Source organism: Poecilia formosa, unplaced genomic scaffold, assembly GCF_000485575.1.
Source record: "Poecilia formosa unplaced genomic scaffold, Poecilia_formosa-5.1.2 Scaffold31, whole genome shotgun sequence".
In the NCBI taxonomy this organism is placed as follows: Eukaryota; Metazoa; Chordata; class Actinopteri; order Cyprinodontiformes; family Poeciliidae; genus Poecilia; species Poecilia formosa.
In genome coordinates this window covers 1,986,075-2,009,775 of record NW_006799970.1, presented here as the reverse complement: position 1 = coordinate 2,009,775, position 23,701 = coordinate 1,986,075, and the positions used below count along the sequence as shown (strand labels likewise).

The window sequence follows — 23,701 nt, the reverse complement described above, 5'->3', positions numbered from 1 at the left end:
CCCCCCCATCGCCCCCACAGCCTGCCAGGGCAGTGCCTCCGGGGCTGCTGACAGAGTTACTGCAGATCCAGGCCTCAGGGGTTGTGTGTGAGGGGGGCTGGGAGGGGCGGCCTTGAAAATATTCCCACTGATCGCCATTAAAGCTCTGCACAATTACTGCTGTTGCCCTCGGCTGTTTGCGGGAACAGGCAGAAAGTGTTGCGGGAGCGCGTAAGAGGGCTCTTAACAGGAAAATAAAGGAGGCCGAAAAGTAATTAACCGCTGAATAAGAGTTTGATTGTACGAGAGCTGCAACGCAGCGGAGGGAGGAATTCAAAACGGCAAAAGGAGAAGGATGAAGAGCGATAACAGCGATGTGTATCTGACTGAGGGAAACGTCAGGGCTTCAGATAGGAATGTGTGATTTTCTTATCGGCTTAGCCTTCAGGAGGTATGTGTGAGAGAGAGGGGTGTGTACATGCACGCTTGGCCTTTTTGTACAATAAGCATGAATATGCAGTAACTTTCCAAAAAAAAAGATAAAGGTCGTGGCCTTTGTGCTACATGGTGGATTTAAAAAAAAAAACAAAAAAAAACAAGTCTACAATTTGCCTTAGCCAGTTGTCCCAATCACAGTTAGTGTCACATAATGTTGTATTTTCTGTCTGATTTCACCAAGCAAGCTGTGTTATTTGTTGTTGTTTTTTTTTTCTCTCTCTTTTTGGCAGAAACAAACTCGGTCCAAGCCCCGGCACTCCAACTCCAAACCTGTTGAGAGCAACTACTTCGGCATGCCGCTGGCTGCCATGGTCACTGTGGAGCGACCGATCCCCGTCTTCATTGACAAATGCATCCGCTTCATAGAGGCCACAGGTAAGAATCTGCTTGACCCGACTTTGATGCGTCACACAGTCGGACATTTTCTTTCAGTGTCTCTTGTTACGCATCTGTACAAAAGTCTGTAATTACCCCTAAAGGGTTTTATTTGGATCGGATGCGATGATCCGACGCAGAATTCGGCACCATCGTGATTTGTTCAGAATAGGATGAATTGTCTTGAAATGTTTTTTGTTTTTTTTTTGCAAATGATCTAATAATGGATAAAATAATGCAATTACAGCTTCAAGTCCTGTGGAGCATGTGAGTTTTACATTTATTTTTTTTGCAAATCGGCTCAGATTCAGTCGGACGTCACGTAGTCCTATCACACGTCCTCACTTGTATTTCGGTCCGGGCTTTGACTGGACATCCTTTCTGCAGCTAACAGTGGGGACGTTGTGCTCAGGGGTGATGTGCAGTGTTAGTTTTCCACCTCGCAGCACGTTGAGCTGTGGTCCCGTCTCACCTTTCGGGTGATAGTTTAAACAGTTCGGGTTTGTTTACCTGCTGTTTGCTCACTTCTCTAAAATCTCTGAGGCCCTTGCAGAACCAGCGGGTTCATTCACAGATTGTTACACGCACGTAGTAGGCTCTTCTTTTCAACTTCCTGTAATGGACTGTATGTAAAAATATCAGAGGAAGCTGAACCAAACATAAATGCATGCCACACCTTCTCAGATTTTTGCTTTTTAAAAAAAATTTGAACAAGTACAATTGACCCCCAGCTTGACCGTCGCGCTGGTTTGTGTCACATAAACGGACAGGGTGTGAATAATTTTGCACGATACAGATTGCGAATATTTTCTTTTCATTTTCCGTCGTTTTTGTTTTTTGTTTGTTTTTTTTTGTTTTTTTCAAAAAAGCAAAAAAGTATCAATCGTGGAGCCGAACAGAAAAGAACCCGGTCGGGACGGAACGTCGCCTTACTTTATTTTCCTTGAATGCAATTACGTTGCCCTTCAAAGCACATAAAGCACCCTCGAGCCACGTTTCCCCCATCACAGCGATTTTTAAGCCAACCAAATGGATTCAGCAAATAACGTCAGACCTGAAAGACCAATATGTTCAGGTTAATGTTGTGTTTCAGTGTTTAGGTTACAGGTCATTAGTCTGGTGTCAGCAACAATCTATACATCCAGTTTTTTGTGTTTTGTTTTTTTTTCCTCTCTCCTCTCTCGGAGCACAGATGTGCACAGACAGCCTCTTGTAGCTTTTCCACCCTGCTGCCCAGATGCCAGGCTCTCTGCCAGGCGGCTCCGATGCTACGCTGCCCCGGCTGTGCCAGCTTACTCTGCCACCAGCTGTTAACCTAAACCAGAGGCTGAGCTGTGATGCTGATCTCTCGGTTCTTCTCTGGATCACGATTTCGGATGCTCCCACCCTTACCACCACCCCCGCTCCACCCTCCCATTAGTTGCAAATTAATTTCCCGCCATCTGCACACACCCTAAGCGACGCGCCTGATACATGTGCTTTTATCACCTTTAGTTGCGTTTAATTTTGCCGTCTGAGTGAAAATGATGCTCCTATTGCTGACGGACATTCCGGTGCTTTCACAGTTTAATCTCTGGCCCGATTAAAAGTCCGTGCGTTTGTGGATTAAACGTCTCACAAAGCAGCCGCCTCCTTTCCTGCATGCTGGAGCGTATAGGAGCATAGCCCCGGATAACAAGGCATCGTGTTTGATTTTGCCTCTCCCTGCTCAGATGTTAACTGAAGCAGTCACAGCAGTCACTGCAGGATAAAGGAGGAAAACTAGTTGAATAGGTATTTACATGCTCCGCTGTACGCTCACGGAGCCGCGTCTGCAGCTCACTCTCAGGTATTCGCTGCCTTTTATCTTCACCTTTTTACCTTTAGTATTCCTCCTAATCCTCTCCTCTTTCAGCTCCCAGGTGTGTCTATTTTTTTTCTTCTTCCTCTCCTTACTGAATACTTACACCTGTCATATTTGGTTTCTTTCATTCCTTCTCAAAATGCTCTTTTTATTTCTTCCTCTGCTCCTTTGTTTGCCCTTTGACTCCAGCTATTCCCTTTATCTGCTTACTTCCTCTTTGCTGCTTCTTCTCCTTTCTTTCACCAACATGCTGAGTTTGCTTGTGTCAGGATGTGTGTGTGTGTGTGTGTGTGTGTGCGTGCGCGTGCGTGTGTCTGTCTGTCTGTCTGTCTGTCTGTCTGTCTGTCTGTCTGTCTGTCTGTGTCTCTCTCTCTCTCTCTCTCAGGGACCTTCCAGGTAACGTTCTCCCCCACAGCTCCCTCTGTCCGTTTAACAAGATCAGGAACGGGGCGGATGTTTGTGCTCAGCTGTTTCCGAGTTTGTTTAGCTCGTTCAGGTTTATTTATCTGGAAGGAGCTGCACCGGTTTTTACTGACCGTTAAGGTTTACAGTTAAATCATTCGGGTCAGGCGTCGTTAAGGTCAGATGTAATCAAGTAAAAATGAGTGCATTATCAAAACCTTTTTGCCTTTCCTGCCTGACATTGTGAGACTAAACACTTTCTATTTTAGATCAGCTGTGACTATCATTCTTATTTACTAAATGCCAGAATAATTAGCCGTATTTTTTTTTTTTAACACTTTCTTCAAATTTGTTTGTTAATAAGCTGTGATTATTATGCATTTAAACAACATGATGAAACCCACATGATGATCTAATAGGTTTGTGAGCTTATTTTAGGTTGGCGCACAATATCTGAGTTAATTGGATGTATTTTTTATTTTTTTTTTTAGTAATTGCAAAATTATTTATAAGAAACTTTGAAAACATCTTTACTTTTATTCGTCTGTGAAGTACAAGACATGCATTATTTTCACATTTCAGTGTTTTGCTGACGTCGTCTGAGTTTCTCCGTTTTGTAATTGGATGTATTTTAACACCATAAACATGCCTTTTGTAGAAATATGTGGGGGAAAGCAAAAAAACTCATTATTTCCATATCAGCAACATGTTTCTGGCTACATGTGCTGTTTGGCTAAGTCTTGGTTTCTTGATGGCTTTATCAGAACATCCTTCCGCCGTCTTCAAATATTTTTAGCTGCGTTCAACACTAATTTATTGTTTTGTTTGTTTTTTACTGGCGCAGAAAGCCTGAATTCCTGATACAAGTGGCTGACTGAGTTCCAGGAATTGTTTGGGAAATTTTTAGATTTCACACAGGAATAGTAAAGTCGCAGGATATCGAGCAAGGCGCCCGTCGTAATAGATCAGAGTCTCTCAGAAATGTTACCAACATCATGAGGAAACAAAGAATTAATCCAAAATCTGCATTTGCCAGTGAGAGCAGGAGCCAAGTCTGGCGAGAAAATGAAAACATGAGGTGCTTCAAAACTTCTGGGAACATCTCTGACTTAGGACAGTGAGCCGTCTCCTTCAGCTCCTACAGGACCTCTGTCTATTCTCTACTTATCCTCCAGACTCCTGGGACGTTGATTTCCTAATGAAAATTACAAAATGCTTTAACTTGACTTGGACTAAGGGCCGACAGTCCGGTCCCTTTTTGTCCTTAGCTCATATGAAACTCTTTGGTTTTATAATCAGATAAAGGCTGCAGTTATCCCTCGGAAGATTTTTTTCTTCCACTCAGCTTTCCATTAATATTCATGCATTCTGTAAGGAGCCGGCTTATTTCAGCAGTGACCTTTTGTAGCTTACCTTCCGTGATCAAATTTTACACTTAATGTTATTCAGCTGTTATAAATGTTGACTTTTGAAGAAGGGATGTGATTAAACAGGTGCGCGTTACTTCCCACTCCTTTCTGGAAATTGAAAATAAATCAACAAAGATCGGGTTGTATTGTTGCATATGTGGCTTTATTGCTTTGCTTAATTTATTCCTTTTTTCTTTTTTTTTTTTTTTGCCAGTCTTAGGATTTCCATATAAGAGAGATTCTTAATCTCATTGGGATTTTCCTGGTGAAATAAAGGTTAATAATAAAACATTATTTGTACATCCATCCCCCACCCCAAATACTTTATCTATGTGGTTTGTATGTTTGAAATAAATTAAAGTAAAAACTTAAGTTGAATTTTGGATTGTGTGGGCCTTTATTACGGCCATAGCAGAACATTTTTGCATTAAACACATGAGCAGAAATAAACACTTGAAACATATCTCTCTGAATGTAATGGATTTCTATTACATAAGGGATATTTTTGTTTGTTTAAATTTAATCAACTGTTGGATTATATTCTAACTGGAGTTGAAACGATTAAAGAGATTAATCGTAATGCGTCGATTATTGAAATAACTGTCAACTAATTTAGTAATGATTAACTCAAAAATGCCATTTGCTGACAGAGGAATTACAAAACTGTTAAATGTGTTTCACATTATCACCTTTTAGGCTACAAAATGTTTATTCTCTTAGTTATGTAAGGAATTCAGTTATTTGTTTACTTTCATCTTTTAATGCACTTCCAATGTTATATTTGAACACTTAAGTGGTTACATGAAAAGCCTGCAGAATGTGCCAGTTTATTTTTTTTTTTTGTCGGATTAATCGGCAGAATTGTTAGTTGCAGCCGTATTTCCAAATAATTTGGAGATCTCTAATTGATGTTCACGTCCATAATTTAGGGTTTGGTTGATTTTAATAATAACTCTTTGAAACACATTTTTTATCCTTCTTTTTTTGATCTTTGATGAGACAAAGATCACGGGTGCAGATCTTTGTCTCATCTGTCTCCTATTTTTTTATTTTTTTTTTTGTTCCTCAAAGCTACTTTCCTTTTGTCCTTGAGAATAATTGGAGTGGATGTGGTATTTTGTTTTTAGTTTTTTTTTTTGTCAAAGCATTCTGAGTTTGCAGAAAAGCAGTCATATAAAATCAATCCATTGTGACTGCTGTTATCTCCTCTCAGCTCAAGCTTTCCCCGTGGCGCGGTTAGTCTCCGGGTGCTCTGCTCATCTCGGGCGCCCCAGGTGATGAATGTGCTGCAGCGAGCACAGGCATATCTGCCGGTGGTGGGGACCACCATAGCGACGAAAAGGGCAGCACCCAGCGCCCGCCTGTCTCCATGGCGAACTATGAAATCGGCCTCCGGGGCTGCCGAACCCCTCCTCCTCCCGACGCTCCTCCCCGTGGAAACGAGGCCCGGACCGACGTGGGATCAGCTGGTGTCGTGTCAGGCTGCAGAAACGCAGCCGCTAACCCCGAAGAGCTTTTGTCGCCGTTTGTCAAAGTCTGCAGCTCCTCGGGCGTCTCTCTCTGTTCACTTGAGCGCTGGCAGACGCTCTGAAAGTCACCGCCGTGCGAAGTGTTGTCGGGCTTTTGTTGTGTTTACTCCACGCTAAGTCGGTGGGAGTGAACTTTGAATCTGCACAGACAGTCAGAAGTTTAAAACAATGACAAAGACCACAACTCCTGACCCATTTTTCGTTCTCTTAACCGTTTCCACTGCTGCAATCTTCCGCTTCCTCGTCATTCCCGCTTTGATCCCATCTCCCTCTGCGACACGACTCCTTCCCACTATCTGTCCTCCCATCCCTGTTTTCCCCACGTCTGGCTTGCAGAGCTTTTGTGGGGGAATTGATTGGCAGACGGCTCAGATCGATGACTGAGAGCCCTTCTCATTTCCTCCCTGCCTCTCCCATTATTTCATCTTCTCTTTCTGACTCGGCCCTGTTCGCCTCGCTCCCTTTGGGATCCCCCTCGTCTCCCCGAGTTGCCCCCAAAGTGTGAGTGAGGGAGTGTAATTCAAAACCGAGAACTGAAACCACATCTTTTTTTTTTTTTTGGCAATTTGGTGGAAAATATTGATGAGATAAGATGCGATGAGGTATCAGCGTGTCTCTGCTTTCTGTCCTGCTTTGACTCGGTTCCTTGTGTTTTTATCGATTTGGGGAGAAAATAATCATCAATTATGCAACACGTTTTTTTTGTTGTTTTTTTTTTTTTAGTGACCTGTGGCTTCTTTGTCTGGCGAGTGAAAATTAAGATCACGGGTGCAAGACAGTTTAAATCTGATCTGTTTTATCTGGGATTCACATTGGATTCTTGATTTTTGCGTGTAGCTCAGGTCTGTCGGGCTGCCGGCTGTTCTGGATGTGAACAACGCGTGACAACAAATTGTAAACGATTACAACGACCTCGGTGCTCCAGAAAGATGCCCAAGGAAAAGACAAATGTTAATAAANAATAATGGATAAAATAATGCAATTACAGCTTCAAGTCCTGTGGAGCATGTGAGTTTTACATTTATTTTTTTTGCAAATCGGCTCAGATTCAGTCGGACGTCACGTAGTCCTGTCACACGTCCTCACTTGTATTTCGGTCCGGGCTTTGACTGGACATCCTTTCTGCAGCTAACAGTGGGGACGTTGTGCTCAGGGGTGATGTGCAGTGTTAGTTTTCCACCTCACAGCACGTTGAGCTGTGGTCCCGTCTCACCTTTCGGGTGATAGTTTAAACAGTTCGGGTTTGTTTACCTGCTGTTTGCTCACTTCTCTAAAATCTCTGAGGCCCTTGCAGAACCAGCGGGTTCATTCACAGATTGTTACACGCACGTAGTAGGCTCTTCTTTTCAACTTCCTGTAATGGACTGTATGTAAAAATATCAGAGGAAGCTGAACCAAACATAAATGCATGCCACACCTTCTCAGATTTTTGCTTTTTAAAAAAAATTTGAACAAGTACAATTGACCCCCAGCTTGACCGTCGCGCTGGTTTGTGTCACATAAACGGACAGGGTGTGAATAATTTTGCACGACACAGATTGCGAATATTTTCTTTTCATTTTCCGTCGTTTTTGTTTTTTGTTTGTTTTTTTTTGTTTTTTTCAAAAAAGCAAAAAAGTATCAATCGTGGAGCCGAACAGAAAAGAACCCGGTCGGGACGGAACGTCGCCTTACTTTATTTTCCTTGAATGCAATTACGTTGCCCTTCAAAGCACATAAAGCACCCTCGAGCCACGTTTCCCCCATCACAGCGATTTTTAAGCCAACCAAATGGATTCAGCAAATAACGTCAGACCTGAAAGACCAATATGTTCAGGTTAATGTTGTGTTTCAGTGTTTAGGTTACAGGTCATTAGTCTGGTGTCAGCAACAATCTATACATCCAGTTTTTTGTGTTTTGTTTTTTTTTCCTCTCTCCTCTCTCGGAGCACAGATGTGCACAGACAGCCTCTTGTAGCTTTTCCACCCTGCTGCCCAGATGCCAGGCTCTCTGCCAGGCGGCTCCGATGCTACGCTGCCCCGGCTGTGCCAGCTTACTCTGCCACCAGCTGTTAACCTAAACCAGAGGCTGAGCTGTGATGCTGATCTCTCGGTTCTTCTCTGGATCACGATTTCGGATGCTCCCACCCTTACCACCACCCCCGCTCCACCCTCCCATTAGTTGCAAATTAATTTCCCGCCATCTGCACACACCCTAAGCGACGCGCCTGATACATGTGCTTTTATCACCTTTAGTTGCATTTAATTTTGCCGTCTGAGTGAAAACGATGCTCCTGTTGCTGACGGACATTCCGGTGCTTTCACAGTTTAATCTCTGGCCCGATTAAAAGTCCGTGCGTTTGTGGATTAAACGTCTCACAAAGCAGCCGCCTCCTTTCCTGCATGCTGGAGCGTATAGGGGCATAGCCCCGGATAACAAGGCATCGTGTTTGATTTTGCCTCTCCCTGCTCAGATGTTAACTGAAGCAGTCACAGCAGTCACTGCAGGATAAAGGAGAAAAACTAGTTGAATAGGTATTTACATGCTCCGCTGTACGCTCACGGAGCCGCGTCTGCAGCTCACTCTCAGGTATTCGCTGCCTTTTATCTTCACCTTTTTACCTTTAGTATTCCTCCTAATCCTCTCCTCTTTCAGCTCCCAGGTGTGTCTATTTTTTTTCTTCTTCCTCTCCTTACTGAATACTTACACCTGTCATATTTGGTTTCTTTCATTCTTTCTCAAAATGCTCTTTTTATTTCTTCCTCTGCTCCTTTGTTTGCCCTTTGACTCCAGCTATTCCCTTTATCTGCTTACTTCCTCTTTGCTGCTTCTTCTCCTTTCTTTCACCAACATGCTGAGTTTGCTTGTGTCAGGATGTGTGTGTGTGTGTGTGTGTGTGTGCGTGCGCGTGCGTGTGTCTGTCTGTCTGTCTGTCTGTCTGTCTGTCTGTCTGTCTGTCTGTCTGTGTCTCTCTCTCTCTCTCTCTCAGGGACCTTCCAGGTAACGTTCTCCCCCACAGCTCCCTCTGTCCGTTTAACAAGATCAGGAACGGGGCGGATGTTTGTGCTCAGCTGTTTCCGAGTTTGTTTAGCTCGTTCAGGTTTATTTATCTGGAAGGAGCTGCACCGGTTTTTACTGACCGTTAAGGTTTACAGTTAAATCATTCGGGTCAGGCGTCGTTAAGGTCAGATGTAATCAAGTAAAAATGAGTGCATTATCAAAACCTTTTTGCCTTTCCTGCCTGACATTGTGAGACTAAACACTTTCTATTTTAGATCAGCTGTGACTATCATTCTTATTTACTAAATGCCAGAATAATTAGCCGTATTTTTTTTTTTTAACACTTTCTTCAAATTTGTTTGTTAATAAGCTGTGATTATTATGCATTTAAACAACATGATGAAACCCACATGATGATCTAATAGGTTTGTGAGCTTATTTTAGGTTGGCGCACAATATCTGAGTTAATTGGATGTATTTTTTATTTTTTTTTTTAGTAATTGCAAAATTATTTATAAGAAACTTTGAAAACATCTTTACTTTTATTCGTCTGTGAAGTACAAGACATGCATTATTTTCACATTTCAGTGTTTTGCTGACGTCGTCTGAGTTTCTCCGTTTTGTAATTGGATGTATTTTAACACCATAAACATGCCTTTTGTAGAAATATGTGGGGGAAAGCAAAAAAACTCATTATTTCCATATCAGCAACATGTTTCTGGCTACATGTGCTGTTTGGCTAAGTCTTGGTTTCTTGATGGCTTTATCAGAACATCCTTCCGCCGTCTTCAAATATTTTTAGCTGCGTTCAACACTAATTTATTGTTTTGTTTGTTTTTTACTGGCGCAGAAAGCCTGAATTCCTGATACAAGTGGCTGACTGAGTTCCAGGAATTGTTTGGGAAATTTTTAGATTTCACACAGGAATAGTAAAGTCGCAGGATATCGAGCAAGGCGCCCGTCGTAATAGATCAGAGTCTCTCAGAAATGTTACCAACATCATGAGGAAACAAAGAATTAATCCAAAATCTGCATTTGCCAGTGAGAGCAGGAGCCAAGTCTGGCGAGAAAATGAAAACATGAGGTGCTTCAAAACTTCTGGGAACATCTCTGACTTAGGACAGTGAGCCGTCTCCTTCAGCTCCTACAGGACCTCTGTCTATTCTCTACTTATCCTCCAGACTCCTGGGACGTTGATTTCCTAATGAAAATTACAAAATGCTTTAACTTGACTTGGACTAAGGGCCGACAGTCCGGTCCCTTTTTGTCCTTAGCTCATATGAAACTCTTTGGTTTTATAATCAGATAAAGGCTGCAGTTATCCCTCGGAAGATTTTTTTCTTCCACTCAGCTTTCCATTAATATTCATGCATTCTGTAAGGAGCCGGCTTATTTCAGCAGTGACCTTTTGTAGCTTACCTTCCGTGATCAAATTTTACACTTAATGTTATTCAGCTGTTATAAATGTTGACTTTTGAAGAAGGGATGTGATTAAACAGGTGCGCGTTACTTCCCACTCCTTTCTGGAAATTGAAAATAAATCAACAAAGATCGGGTTGTATTGTTGCATATGTGGCTTTATTGCTTTGCTTAATTTATTCCTTTTTTCTTTTTTTTTTTTTTTGCCAGTCTTAGGATTTCCATATAAGAGAGATTCTTAATCTCATTGGGATTTTCCTGGTGAAATAAAGGTTAATAATAAAACATTATTTGTACATCCATCCCCCACCCCAAATACTTTATCTATGTGGTTTGTATGTTTGAAATAAATTAAAGTAAAAACTTAAGTTGAATTTTGGATTGTGTGGGCCTTTATTACGGCCATAGCAGAACATTTTTGCATTAAACACATGAGCAGAAATAAACACTTGAAACATATCTCTCTGAATGTAATGGATTTCTATTACATAAGGGATATTTTTGTTTGTTTAAATTTAATCAACTGTTGGATTATATTCTAACTGGAGTTGAAACGATTAAAGAGATTAATCGTAATGCGTCGATTATTGAAATAACTGTCAACTAATTTAGTAATGATTAACTCAAAAATGCCATTTGCTGACAGAGGAATTACAAAACTGTTAAATGTGTTTCACATTATCACCTTTTAGGCTACAAAATGTTTATTCTCTTAGTTATGTAAGGAATTCAGTTATTTGTTTACTTTCATCTTTTAATGCACTTCCAATGTTATATTTGAACACTTAAGTGGTTACATGAAAAGCCTGCAGAATGTGCCAGTTTATTTTTTTTTTTTGTCGGATTAATCGGCAGAATTGTTAGTTGCAGCCATATTTCCAAATAATTTGGAGATCTCTAATTGATGTTCACGTCCATAATTTAGGGTTTGGTTGATTTTAATAATAACTCTTTGAAACACATTTTTTATCCTTCTTTTTTTGATCTTTGATGAGACAAAGATCACGGGTGCAGATCTTTGTCTCATCTGTCTCCTATTTTTTTATTTTTTTTTTTGTTCCTCAAAGCTACTTTCCTTTTGTCCTTGAGAATAATTGGAGTGGATGTGGTATTTTGTTTTTAGTTTTTTTTTTTGTCAAAGCATTCTGAGTTTGCAGAAAAGCAGTCATATAAAATCAATCCATTGTGACTGCTGTTATCTCCTCTCAGCTCAAGCTTTCCCCGTGGCGCGGTTAGTCTCCGGGTGCTCTGCTCATCTCGGGCGCCCCAGGTGATGAATGTGCTGCAGCGGGCACAGGCATATCTGCCGGTGGTGGGGACCACCATAGCGACGAAAAGGGCAGCACCCAGCGCCCGCCTGTCTCCATGGCGAACTATGAAATCGGCCTCCGGGGCTGCCGAACCCCTCCTCCTCCCGACGCTCCTCCCCGTGGAAACGAGGCCCGGACCGACGTGGGATCAGCTGGTGTCGTGTCAGGCTGCAGAAACGCAGCCGCTAACCCCGAAGAGCTTTTGTCGCCGTTTGTCAAAGTCTGCAGCTCCTCGGGCGTCTCTCTCTGTTCACTTGAGCGCTGGCAGACGCTCTGAAAGTCACCGCCGTGCGAAGTGTTGTCGGGCTTTTGTTGTGTTTACTCCACGCTAAGTCGGTGGGAGTGAACTTTGAATCTGCACAGACAGTCAGAAGTTTAAAACGATGACAAAGACCACAACTCCTGACCCATTTTTCGTTCTCTTAACCGTTTCCACTGCTGCAATCTTCCGCTTCCTCGTCATTCCCGCTTTGATCCCATCTCCCTCTGCGACACGACTCCTTCCCACTATCTGTCCTCCCATCCCTGTTTTCCCCACGTCTGGCTTGCAGAGCTTTTGTGGGGGAATTGATTGGCAGACGGCTCAGATCGATGACTGAGAGCCCTTCTCATTTCCTCCCTGCCTCTCCCATTATTTCATCTTCTCTTTCTGACTCGGCCCTGTTCGCCTCGCTCCCTTTGGGATGCCCCTCGTCTCCCCGAGTTGCCCCCAAAGTGTGAGTGAGGGAGTGTAATTCAAAACCGAGAACTGAAACCACATCTTTTTTTTTTTTTGGCAATTTGGTGGAAAATATTGATGAGATAAGATGCGATGAGGTATCAGCGTGTCTCTGCTTTCTGTCCTGCTTTGACTCGGTTCCTTGTGTTTTTATCGATTTGGGGAGAAAATAATCATCAATTATGCAACACGTTTTTTTTGTTGTTTTTTTTTTTTTAGTGACCTGTGGCTTCTTTGTCTGGCGAGTGAAAATTAAGATCACGGGTGCAAGACAGTTTAAATCTGATCTGTTTTATCTGGGATTCACATTGGATTCTTGATTTTTGCGTGTAGCTCAGGTCTGTCGGGCTGCCGGCTGTTCTGGATGTGAGCAACACGTGACAACAAATTGTAAACGATTACAACGACCTCGGTGCTCCAGAAAGATGCCCAAGGAAAAGACAAATGTTAATAAAACTAATAATTTAACTCACATTTACAACATTGTATTCTCTATAAAGTTTATCACATAAAGGAATAGTACGATCATTTAAATCACCTTACAAGACCGTTTACTCACATTTCTGTAAAATGCTTATTGTTTTGTACTTTTTAAAGTAGATTTTATATGCAAATTAACTCGAAGACATTTTTGAGACCATTGAAGTTGCCTTTGTCATCGAGTTAGCATAAAATGTGAATAATGCAAGGGGACAGTCTCAGTGTGTGTGCGTGGTTATTTGTCCTTTTCGTCTCTTTGTTGCCTCTTGATGGACTAACTCTCTACCCAGGTGGCCTCCCGTAAAGATTTTAGTCTTTTAATCCTTGAGACATATTATTTAAATCAACTTTACTTGATAACCTACTATAATAGGCAAACATGTAAACCTCTTATCTGTATTTTTTAACATCAGTTTGTTGACAACTCTTAAACCTTTTTGTTTAAAGATCACGTTGCTAATTTCTTGAGTCTATGAAAGCAAAAGCTGTTTGTAGCTGTAAAGAGCAACTTTGAGATTTAGTTTAAATTATTTGCTTTCTCAGTTCTGTCTCCTTTGTAATTATGAACTTGTGCTATTTTACTTACTTTAACGTCAGTTTATGGTTAATATCTAATTTATTGTCTGCGCTGCGCTGTTGAAACCATCCCACACATCACCGCCACTGTTGGAAAAGTTAACTTTCATTCAAAGTGCTAAACGTGTATTTTAGATCAGGTACTTTTATCCCACACTTGTGACTTTACTTTTTGTTTTAACCAGCACGTCATTTTTGACCCGTTTCCACCTCAGGTAAATTGTTTTAAAGAAAGAAAGTCTAATCTTAGTCCTTCATTGCTAGGGAACACGGCGCTGTAAGGATGGCACAAAAAAAAAACTAAAGGCAATTCATGTGAAATAAAAAAAAAACTTTAGCATTTTCTTGGGCTTCGGTAATTAATTTAATTTTCTCATTTTGTAAACCAGGATTCAAGTCTGTTCTTCAGTCGTTTTATGTCGCTGTGGCGCCAAAGCAGTCTAGATTTTTCGCGCTGCCCCCGAGCCTGTTTCAATAATCAATTAATCGTGTAAGAAATGAAAATAATTTCCGTTCAGATGATTAATATTTTTTAAAGGGCAGTTTTGTTTAGAGACTTCATAACTCATTTTATTTATGATTTCAGTTGTGTGCAGTATTTATTTCCTCTTTATTTATCATTTTTTCTGTTGGGATGTTTTATTTTGGATATTTTAAATGTTTTCCAGCACCGTGTTGTGTACAAAATTAAAGTTTATTAGTCTTTGAGCGTGTGAACTTGCATTATTATGCCATTTACCAATGTGTTTCTTGAAAGTAGTCTCAAATCAACAATAATATCACTTATTTTGTCCATCAGAATTTGTTATCGTGACTTATCTACCTGCACTAACGATTCCTTAACCTTCCTGCAGCGGTTTGTCAAAATAAATTGCTTTAGAAGTGTGATGGGAATAAATGGTCTCTGCCTGTGTGCTGCACACCAGCCTTTGGAGGCAACCTGCCATAAAATATTTTTGCAAATGAACCCTGAGCTGAAAGCGTTTCTCTCTCTGTCTGTCGCCTCCAGGTCTGAGCACAGAGGGAATCTACAGGGTCAGCGGCAACAAGGCGGAGATCGAGGGCATGCAGCGGCAGTTTGAGCAAGGTGGGCACTTCCCTCTCGGAGCCCGCCGCCGCGCTTTAAAGCGCAAACAAGATGCGACAAAGATGCATGTGTGCCGGCTTCTGAAACAGGGGTCCAGCAAAGTCTGCCCGGTGGCCCGCATGTTTTAGTTCCCTCCCTGGTGGTAGTTTCTACCTCCTCGGCATGTCGATGTTCTGCAGAGGCCTGCTAACGAGCCATCATTTGATCCAGGTGTGTTGAACTGGGGAGGGAACTAAAACATGTGGGGAAACCGGGACTCGAGGACCGACTTCGGACAGCCCTGCTCTGAAAGAGCCCTGCTTCTCCCTTCACTGAGCAGGGTGTATTAATTGGCCTTCAGTTCCTCTCAGACTGCAGAGCTGCCCCTCATTAATCGTCTACCTGCTCCGGTGTGCATCATCGCACGTGTACAAGCGCTCTGAATGCGTGTCTGTCTGCTGAGGGCATTTAATTGCCTCCAGATTGGTTTGGTTAATGAAGCATGTTGCTGTCGTGATGGATAGCAGACCAAGATGGCCTTTGCGTCTGTATCTGTGTGTGTGGGTGTGGATGTGTGTGTGTGTCCTCGCTTGGCTGGGGTTAAATTCAACTCAGGTAACCAGAGTTGAAAACCTGCACTGAATCATTCGAAATCTTTCGCCCAATGGAGCGAGTCAATTAAAGGTGAAACCTTCAGCGCAGGCGGTGCAGAGCTGCGCTGAAGACGGCCCTTCATCGGCTCCCCGAAGGTGTTTCAAACTTTCCGCAGGTGGAAGTAGTTGCAGAAGACACTAAGTTTGAAAATGCAGCTCTTCTTTAAATGGATGCTGACTTGCGTTGTTAAAAAACGGATCATCGAACTACTCCTACTCCTCTGGTTCTGCTCGGTTACTTTGCTCTTTGCTTTAATATTCCCAAAAATGTATTTAAACTAAACTTCTTTCTTTTAATTAAAAACAAATCATCATAATATCAGGTTTATCTTAAAAATAATTTAAATTCAAGTTAACTACACCTGGATGTAAGTGCATTACTCATTACAGAAATTTGGTAACACTTGTAGCAAACCGTGAGCCTTTCCACGCTGATGCTATAGTGATTTAACCCCTTCATGCACAGTGTTCACTACAGTGGACAGCTGTCTAAAAGCCATTTTCTTGACCTTCTTGTGGATTTTTATGTTATAAATGCACACAGACCACTGAAATGGACACTAATGCATCATAAAATACACATCAACTACTGACCATCAGCTGCAAATGCAAGAAATTATTTTTGTGAAATCCAATATGGCCGACAGACAAGAAAAGCACGCTGACTGACCCGGTCCCTCCTTCTACTGTAGACGACTCTTGCAGGTAAAAAAATATATATATTGTGACATCAGGTAACCCCTAAAGAACAATACTACGGATGTATTTTTCAAATAACAACTTTGTATTTGGAGAAAATTACAATTGATCACCTAAAAATAAAAATAATTAAAAAAAAAAAAATTACTAATTTTTTTCCTACCTTTTTTATGCCTTAAGAAAATCAAAAATAAATTTGGAAAAAAAAATCCTGACACAAAGGATCATAATTCATGGCTGAAAGGGTTAAGTCATACAACAAACGGTTATTATTTATTTTATTAGTTGTTGTTTTTTTTTTAAATACACAAGTTTTGAATTCCAATTTAGACTTCCCTAACCCACAAAGGCTTAAAACTATGCATACGCAGCTACAGTCTCAATTTCTTGTAGCTCTGAAATTCTCCGTCTGTTAGTTGAACTTAAAAAAAAGAAAAAAAAACACAACATACTGTGACATTTCCTCGCAGAATGAGTTTTTCTACACTTTTGCCCAGAACTCTAACTTTCTGTCTGTGCCGTTTGCCTTCCACAGACCACAACCTGGACCTGGAGAAAGACTTGAGCATCAACACGGTTGCGGGAGCCATGAAGGCCTTTTTCTCAGAGCTGCCCGAGCCTCTGGTGCCCTACAGCATGCAGACGGAGCTGGTCGACGCCTTCAGTAAGTCCCCGAAGCTCGGAGACAGGGAAGGGCGGCCGTGTGGAGAACCAGATTCGGCACTCGTCTTTTACTTTTGTCCGAAATCCGTTTCCCTTTATTGTGACATTTCTCCAAAACTAACGAGCAAAAAAAAAAAAAAACCCTGCAATCCAAATCCATCCATGGGGAGAATTAGATTTACCACTCGCTTGTGAAAGCGGAGGAGAGAAGGAGGTGAAGGGGAGAATATTTAAAGCTCTTGAGAGGGACGGCGCGGTGGCGACGGAGGGATCTGAATGAAGTCATTAGAAAACGGTCGTGTGGTAGATGAATGAGGGTGCATTTTCGCTTTGTGTCCCTGTAATCTATCAGAGTGGAGATTTAAAGCGCAGCTTGGCCTTGCGTAGCGCCGGAGAGATTTACCCGCAGGCTGCATGGCTGCTGTCAGTCACAGAGCTCGACAGGCGCGCGCGTGTTTCCCACCGAGACCCTTCAGCCGTGACAGAGACCTGATAAACCTCCTGCCGACACAGAGCAGGTGAGGAGGAGGAGGAGGAGGAAGCAAAGCCTTCAGTCTGCAGCAGAAACATCACAAACAAGGTCTCACAAAGCCCAGGACCAGAGTTTATTTGAAACGACGCCAACAAAAAGGGGCGGAGCGAAGGCATCCGGGACCCGGAGTTGGGTTTTGTCGGATCTCGTCTCAGTGACATTGCTTTGAATAAGCCGGAGGAAGTTACGTTTTAATCTCTGGTGATGGACCTGCAGCAGGAGGGGGGACCGTAGCTCTGTAAATTGATCCCGCTTTAAATCTGTTTTTGATCTGCGCTGACCTCATTGTGGGAATACAAACTCCGATTCTCTGCCTGTAAATCATGCCGGCCGACGCCGGAGAGGAACATCTGCTCGCTCTGCCTCGCTCGCTCGCCTTCACACGCAGGATGGGGACCGTGTGAGTCGGTGACGTCGTTTTCTCTGACTCATTCCCGCTCGTCGTCAGGCCGAGCACACCCTGTGTGTGTGTGTGTGTGTGTGTGTGTGTGTGTGTGTGTGTGTGAGAGGGAGGAAGAGAGCTTGTGTGTGATTTGCTGTAATCTGCAGAAGACTGTACTGGGTGGATGTAGGCCAGTGCAGTGTGTGTGGTCTTTTGTCTTGATTCTTTTTTTTTTCTTTTTCTTCCATTTGTAGTTTGAGGTCTCTTTCAATCGCAGAACCTTGAGGAACACATTTTATCCTCCATTAATGTTTTTATGTGGTTTTTTTTTTGTTTTGTTTTTTGCATTGTAACTAAACTTCGGTTTCATCTGTATTTTTCAGTGATAGACAAAATGTTCTTATCATCTGTACTCGGCCCCCTTTACTCTGACACCCCTTAAAGCCGAAGTATGCAGCTTTTACAAACTGTGTTACATTTTTGCTAAAACTAATATGAGACGGATAACCTGTGAATAAGATTGAGTTCTTTCCAATGCTCCTCTTCACATCTACAGAAATGCATCGCTCCCGGTGAGAAACAGCCAATCAGAGCCAGCAGGAGGGGCTTAGTGCTGTCAGTCCTGCTCATGTACAGGCTTCTAAATGTGCTAGTGGCGGAGAAACAATTTACCGTTCCAGAAAAACTGTCATCGTTGGTGGCCATGCTAAGTATTATGAGCATTCCTGGTAGACTGTATTGGGAACTAGCTATAGTGTAGCAGAGAGGCGCATACACAAGTATAATTGACAGCGGTGAGACCCTCCTCTTGGCTCTGATTGGTTGTTTGAGACGAAAGCAGAGGAGCCCAGTTCTTTCAGATTATCTGTCATCCCATACTGTCAGGAAATAATTGCAGTTTTAACAATTCTGTAAAAAAAAACATCCTTCTTTTTACAAAAGTTTCTTACTGCAACTTTTAAAAGATAAAAATGTGCAGATAATACGAACGCCGAAGCCTACTGCTTGTGAATGTCTTTCCCTCCCTGTTCATCTCTCCAAATCCCCGGACACCTTCCTCGAATCTTTTCTCTCAGCCGCTCGCGCTCCTTCCCCTAACCTCTCGTCTCCCTGTGCCGATTATTCAGAGATCAACGACAGGGAGCAGCGCTTCCAGACGATGAAGGATGTCCTGCGACGTTTTCCCCGGGAGAATTACGAGGTCTTCAAATATGTCATCGGCCATTTGAACAAGTGAGTGATGGGCAGGGGCAGAGATGGCCTCTGGCAGCTGTGCTGACTCCACAGCTGGTCACCCAGTCAGGTGACCTGCAGGTGATGTCACTGCAGCAGCCGCACTGATTGTATTAGACAGCTGTTGTTTTTTGTTTTGTCGTTTTTCACTTAGGCTGTGTGTTCTGCACGTCGGCACTGTTTCTGCGTATTCATTTCATTACAAGTATTCCTAAAACTCAACGCAAATTTCACAGAGAAGCGGTGCGGTCTTTACCGTAAGGCCTTTTATTCATTCGGCAATATTCAGATGTATGAAGACCTGAAACTAGCATTTTTGTGTGAACTATTTGACCTACAAACATTGTAATCCGCACAGTTGTCAGTTTACGACCAAGTTATGACACTGATATCATGATGTTATTGCTGCGTAATTTGAGTAATTATGGGTGTAGCCACTCTCCACACCAAAAGGCTCTCTCTATTGAGGTCAGCTTCAGCTCTATCTGTACAAACATTGCTTCTCATAGCCAACAAGATGTTATTTTCCATAATATTGTGACAAAGATAAGGCCCCTGATCTATATTTTTCAACTTTTGCTCTTTTCAAACCAGCTCATGTTGCACCGTAAACATGGGCTGGTGTGATGTGGGGGAAATAAGATACATTTTGAAAGAAAACCGCATCTTCTGTTATTATATTAGTAGCTCGAAAATGTAAGAATCTTTTATTCTTTTCAATTATTACTGTCATTTTGATGTCACAGTTTATCTCAGTGGAAACTGGTGTGAAATAAATCATTTATAAATATTAATGAAGAAATCTCTCTTTTCTAAACTGGCTACAAGTTTCTATTAAAGCCCCAGTGAGCCAGCAGGCCACATTTAAATTGTCTTTTTCCATAAAACAGATGAGGGAGAAATGGAAAACCTAAACAAAAATGTGCAATAAACACCAGATTTAGAAGCAATTCTGTACTTAATGCGCTTATTGTGCTAATTATCTTTTGTGTGTGTTTAAGCTAACGTTGTAACGACTCAGGTGAGCTGCACACGTGGACTCCTAGCTTATTCGGTTTAATTTAACTCCGGCTCTGGACATTGGCATTGTTTTTTTTAATCGAACTTCAAGTTTGTAGCCGTAAACAAACCATTTCCTGCTTACTCCATCTTGAATTACGTCATTTTTTTTATTTTTTTTTAATGTAATTGAGTATTGTTATTCGTTATGAAGCTGAATTGTCAAAGAATCGTCTCTTGCTTTTTCTAGATTTCGAACGGTGCAGTTCCAGATCGTCTTTATTCTTGAGAAAATCTTCATACGTTTCAGGCCGATTTGGTCACGCTTCATTCCGTCTTCATTTTTTTAATTTTTTTTTAATTTAATGATGTGTGTGTCCATTTCCCAGGGTGAGTCAGAACAGCAAGTCCAACCTGATGACGAGTGAGAACCTGTCCATCTGCTTCTGGCCCACGCTGATGAGACCCGACTTCACCACCATGGATGCTCTCACCGCCACCCGCACCTACCAGACAATCATCGAGAGCTTCATCCACCAGTGCGCGTTCTTCTTCTACAATCAGCCCCTGTCGAACGGCCTGACCGGCTCCCCCACCTCCACGCTGTCCGGGGGCAGCGGGACCTCGGCCTACTCCTGCATGGCCGGAGGCTACTCCTCCTCGTCCTCGTCGGCTCCGTCCCCCGCTGCCTACGTCCTCCCCGCCACGCCTCCCGTCATTCCTCACTACGGCCCTCCCCTCCACCAGCACCACCACCATCAAAACAGGTCCCCATCCCATTCCCCGCCGCCCACTCCCCAGTCCACGATCCCGGCCCTGCTGCCGCCCTCGCTGCACCCGCATCACCCCCCGGCTGAGCAACACACGCTGTGAACCCAGGCATCGAGGGGACGGGGAAACAGGAAGGAAGTCAAAAGAGATGGCAGACGAAGACGGACAGAGCGTGAAGAATTCAGAGTAAAACTGGTCACAGTTTGAAGGATTGGGAGATGTAATCTAAGATGGAAGTCGAAGTTGGGAGAGTACGAGCGAGATGCAGTATGTACAGGGAAGAACAGACATGTTTGAGAGGTGGGGGGGAAGTCGGAGGCGTTTTTAGCCTCCACTGGTTTCAGAAGACGAAACAAATGAAGAGCCTCTGAACTGACTGAATGAACTTTTCTCTCTCTTTGACACTTTATCCCCTTTGTCTCCCTGTCTCACTTCACTAGTTCCACCCTCACTGCCTTTTTAAGCTAGCCTACACACTATCAGGGAGCGAGGAAAAGCTGTTCAAGGGACTCTGGCGGGGCTCGCTCCACAAACGCATGCACGCAAACGACGGTAAAATCCTCAATCCGGGAGCACCCGGGAACACACACGAGCCCACCTGCTGTAACGAAGCACCCCCAGAGGCTGCGGCTGCCACAAGCCGGAGGACTGCACATGTGTTGGTTTATTCCACCGTTGTGCAGAGGACTCACACAAGGAAACACGTGCTAAAGCTCACCCGGCAGAAAGTTCAGACCAAAGAGGCTGAGAAATTCCTATCTGTCAGCCGCTCTCACACACACACACACCTTGAAAGAGAGGTAAAATTGGGTTTAATCATAAGAATATGCCAGGCAGAGTTAAAAATAAGGAAGGAAAAAAAGTCCCAACCAACTGGATCTGCTGGTGAGGATTATAGGTGCTGTAGCGACCTTTGAATTCTCTGAAAAAAAGCTCCTCCCTGTTTCCTGGACTTCTTTATAAGATCTAAAGTTCAGCTCTATGTGAGATTTTCTGATTGGTCCAAATCCCAAAGTACCCGCAGCTTTGCCTTTTTATTCGGTTTCTTAACCTGAATTTCCCTCTGCTCAACGCTTAGCGGAAATAATTCCAGAGTTGGACCATTACCTGTCATGTTTCTTTTCACGCTGCGGTGGTTTTTACAACCAAGCCTCTGTTGCTGCAATTTTTCATAGCGATGACCTTAGTCAAAAGAAAAGAAAAAAAGAGAAGCACTTTTCTGAGGCACAGTTTCAATCCAGGGTCTGCCATGAAGTGACTGTTTTTGTTGTTTTGTCCACTTTTCTCTCTGGGAACACAACACTGACATCTAGAGGAGAACTCGGGTATCACTGCCACATGAGCATGGGCGTAGCACCTTCCTTTTGCTGTGGTTTCTGTAGCATCTGGTGCAGTTGTCAAAAACCCTGTGAAATCAGCTTCAATAGCGTGAAAATCGATGTTCTAGTGTAGACTTAAACATAGACGACTTTAACTCAAACGCAAATAAATTAGAGATTGTATGAAATCTGAATGTGTAGCTGCAAAAATTCTGTTACGTTTCAGTTTCCTCCTTTGCTAAGAGCTCAAACCTTGACAAAGGAGCCCTGTTCTTTTTCAAACATCGCATTTTAGCAAAAAGGCAGACACAAGGCGAGATAAAAAATCAGAGCTTGAAGGTATTTTATGGTTGAAAATAATTGTTAGCCACTTCCCCGGGCCTCAGCAGTGGACACAGCTTAAGTCTCTGGAATTAAATATCTTATCTGGCGCTCTTGGTGGGCAAGAAATGAACTATAACCACTACACCAGGAGCTCAACCTCTCTGTGTGCCTCTGCATCCCCTGTCAGAAACAGACAGCAAAGAGAGAACAGACAGTCCATTCATCTGTGGAGCATCGCTGGATTCCTCAGGCCGAGCCCAACGTCACTGTAGAAACCGGCCGATGCAGCTGGAGGAGAATCGCTGAGATCCGATTGAAGAAGGTTTAGGGTGTCCCTGCGAGTGTGTGTGTGTGTGTAGGGGTTTTTTGGGGGGGTTTTTTGGTCCCGTGAGCCAGACAAAACGACTACAACATATTTCTAGCTCAGCCAGTGAGTGAACAGTGAAGGAGATTTGATCGGCTTATTCGTTCACTTTGCGCGTGTGCGGGCGTGCGACACGAGATCCGGCCGAACGTAAACTGGAAGGGAGGCGGTTCTGCTTTTGGTCATTTTGCACCCACCGCCGCGTAACCCTGTCAGCTCGTCCCGATTACACGCACTGATCCACAGAAGAAGACCGAACGGGGTGAGCGGACATGGTGGGGGGGTGAATGGGATCTTTATCTGGGAGACGGAGGGATGGGGGGAAGAGGGGGCGACCACTGGTACTTGTGTGAGAACGCCGGCCGGTGTTGTTCCCTTTGTACATCAACCTGTTAATACTGAACTGACTGTGAGGGCAGCCAAAGACTGTGGAAGGGGGAAAGAAAAGGGGGAAGCAAAGTGACAATTTAATGAAGAGTTGCAAACTTTGGTTCAGTGATGAAATTTATTGTGGCTGCATTATTATTATTATTATTATTATTATTATTATTATTATTTTGTTTATATTGCAACAATTGTGACATATGTCTAAGTTAAATCCAGAAACAAGCAACACTATATTCAAATTGTTCTCGGTAGGGTAATGGGGGTGGGGGATCTAACATTTTGCCCTTTAGTCAGGGGGTTCATAGAAACACTTTCTTTTTCTTTTCATGTTTTAATTTTAAGATTTAAAGATAATAAAAAAAAACACAAATTATTTTTTGCCTTATTTTATTTTTATTTTTTTGCAACTTCTTTGTGAGCAACAGAGACCAGCCCAGTATAATGCATGATTTCTTCCCAAGAGAAAGGAAGAGGGCTTCAACACTCTCACTGTTTAAGTGGTGGTGGTGATGATGATGATGATGATATAAAATAATAATGATAAAAAAATAAATAAATGGGAGCTGAGGGAAGTTGATGGTGAGAGTGATTTAAAAAATATATATAAATGAAGTACTGTAAAGTGAAAAGATGACGTCACGCAAAAAAAAAAAAAAACACAACTGTCTTTATTTGCTGAGTATGGTAATTTGTCTCAGTGGGAATGGTGTATACAGCAAGGCCTTATGTGACCTGTATCATAGTTAATAAATCAAATCTTGTTAAACTCGTTGTTTCTTCTCTGTTTTTAA

General features: G+C 42.7%; 1 protein-coding gene across 1 annotated transcript in view; it reads left to right on the top strand.

The window, feature by feature from the left end:
- arhgap35a (Rho GTPase activating protein 35a) overlaps positions 1 to 23,254 on the top strand; it is an 89,853-nt gene extending 66,599 nt beyond the window's left edge. The window contains exons 3-7 of the mRNA XM_007549440.2: positions 708 to 852; positions 14,528 to 14,605; positions 16,472 to 16,600; positions 18,641 to 18,746; positions 20,135 to 23,254. Coding sequence (XP_007549502.1) covers positions 708 to 852; positions 14,528 to 14,605; positions 16,472 to 16,600; positions 18,641 to 18,746; positions 20,135 to 20,618 — 942 coding nt within the window. The 3' untranslated portion in view covers positions 20,619 to 23,254. The remainder of the gene's footprint in view (positions 1 to 707; positions 853 to 14,527; positions 14,606 to 16,471; positions 16,601 to 18,640; positions 18,747 to 20,134) is intronic.
- Positions 23,255 to 23,701: the final 447 nt, after the last annotated feature.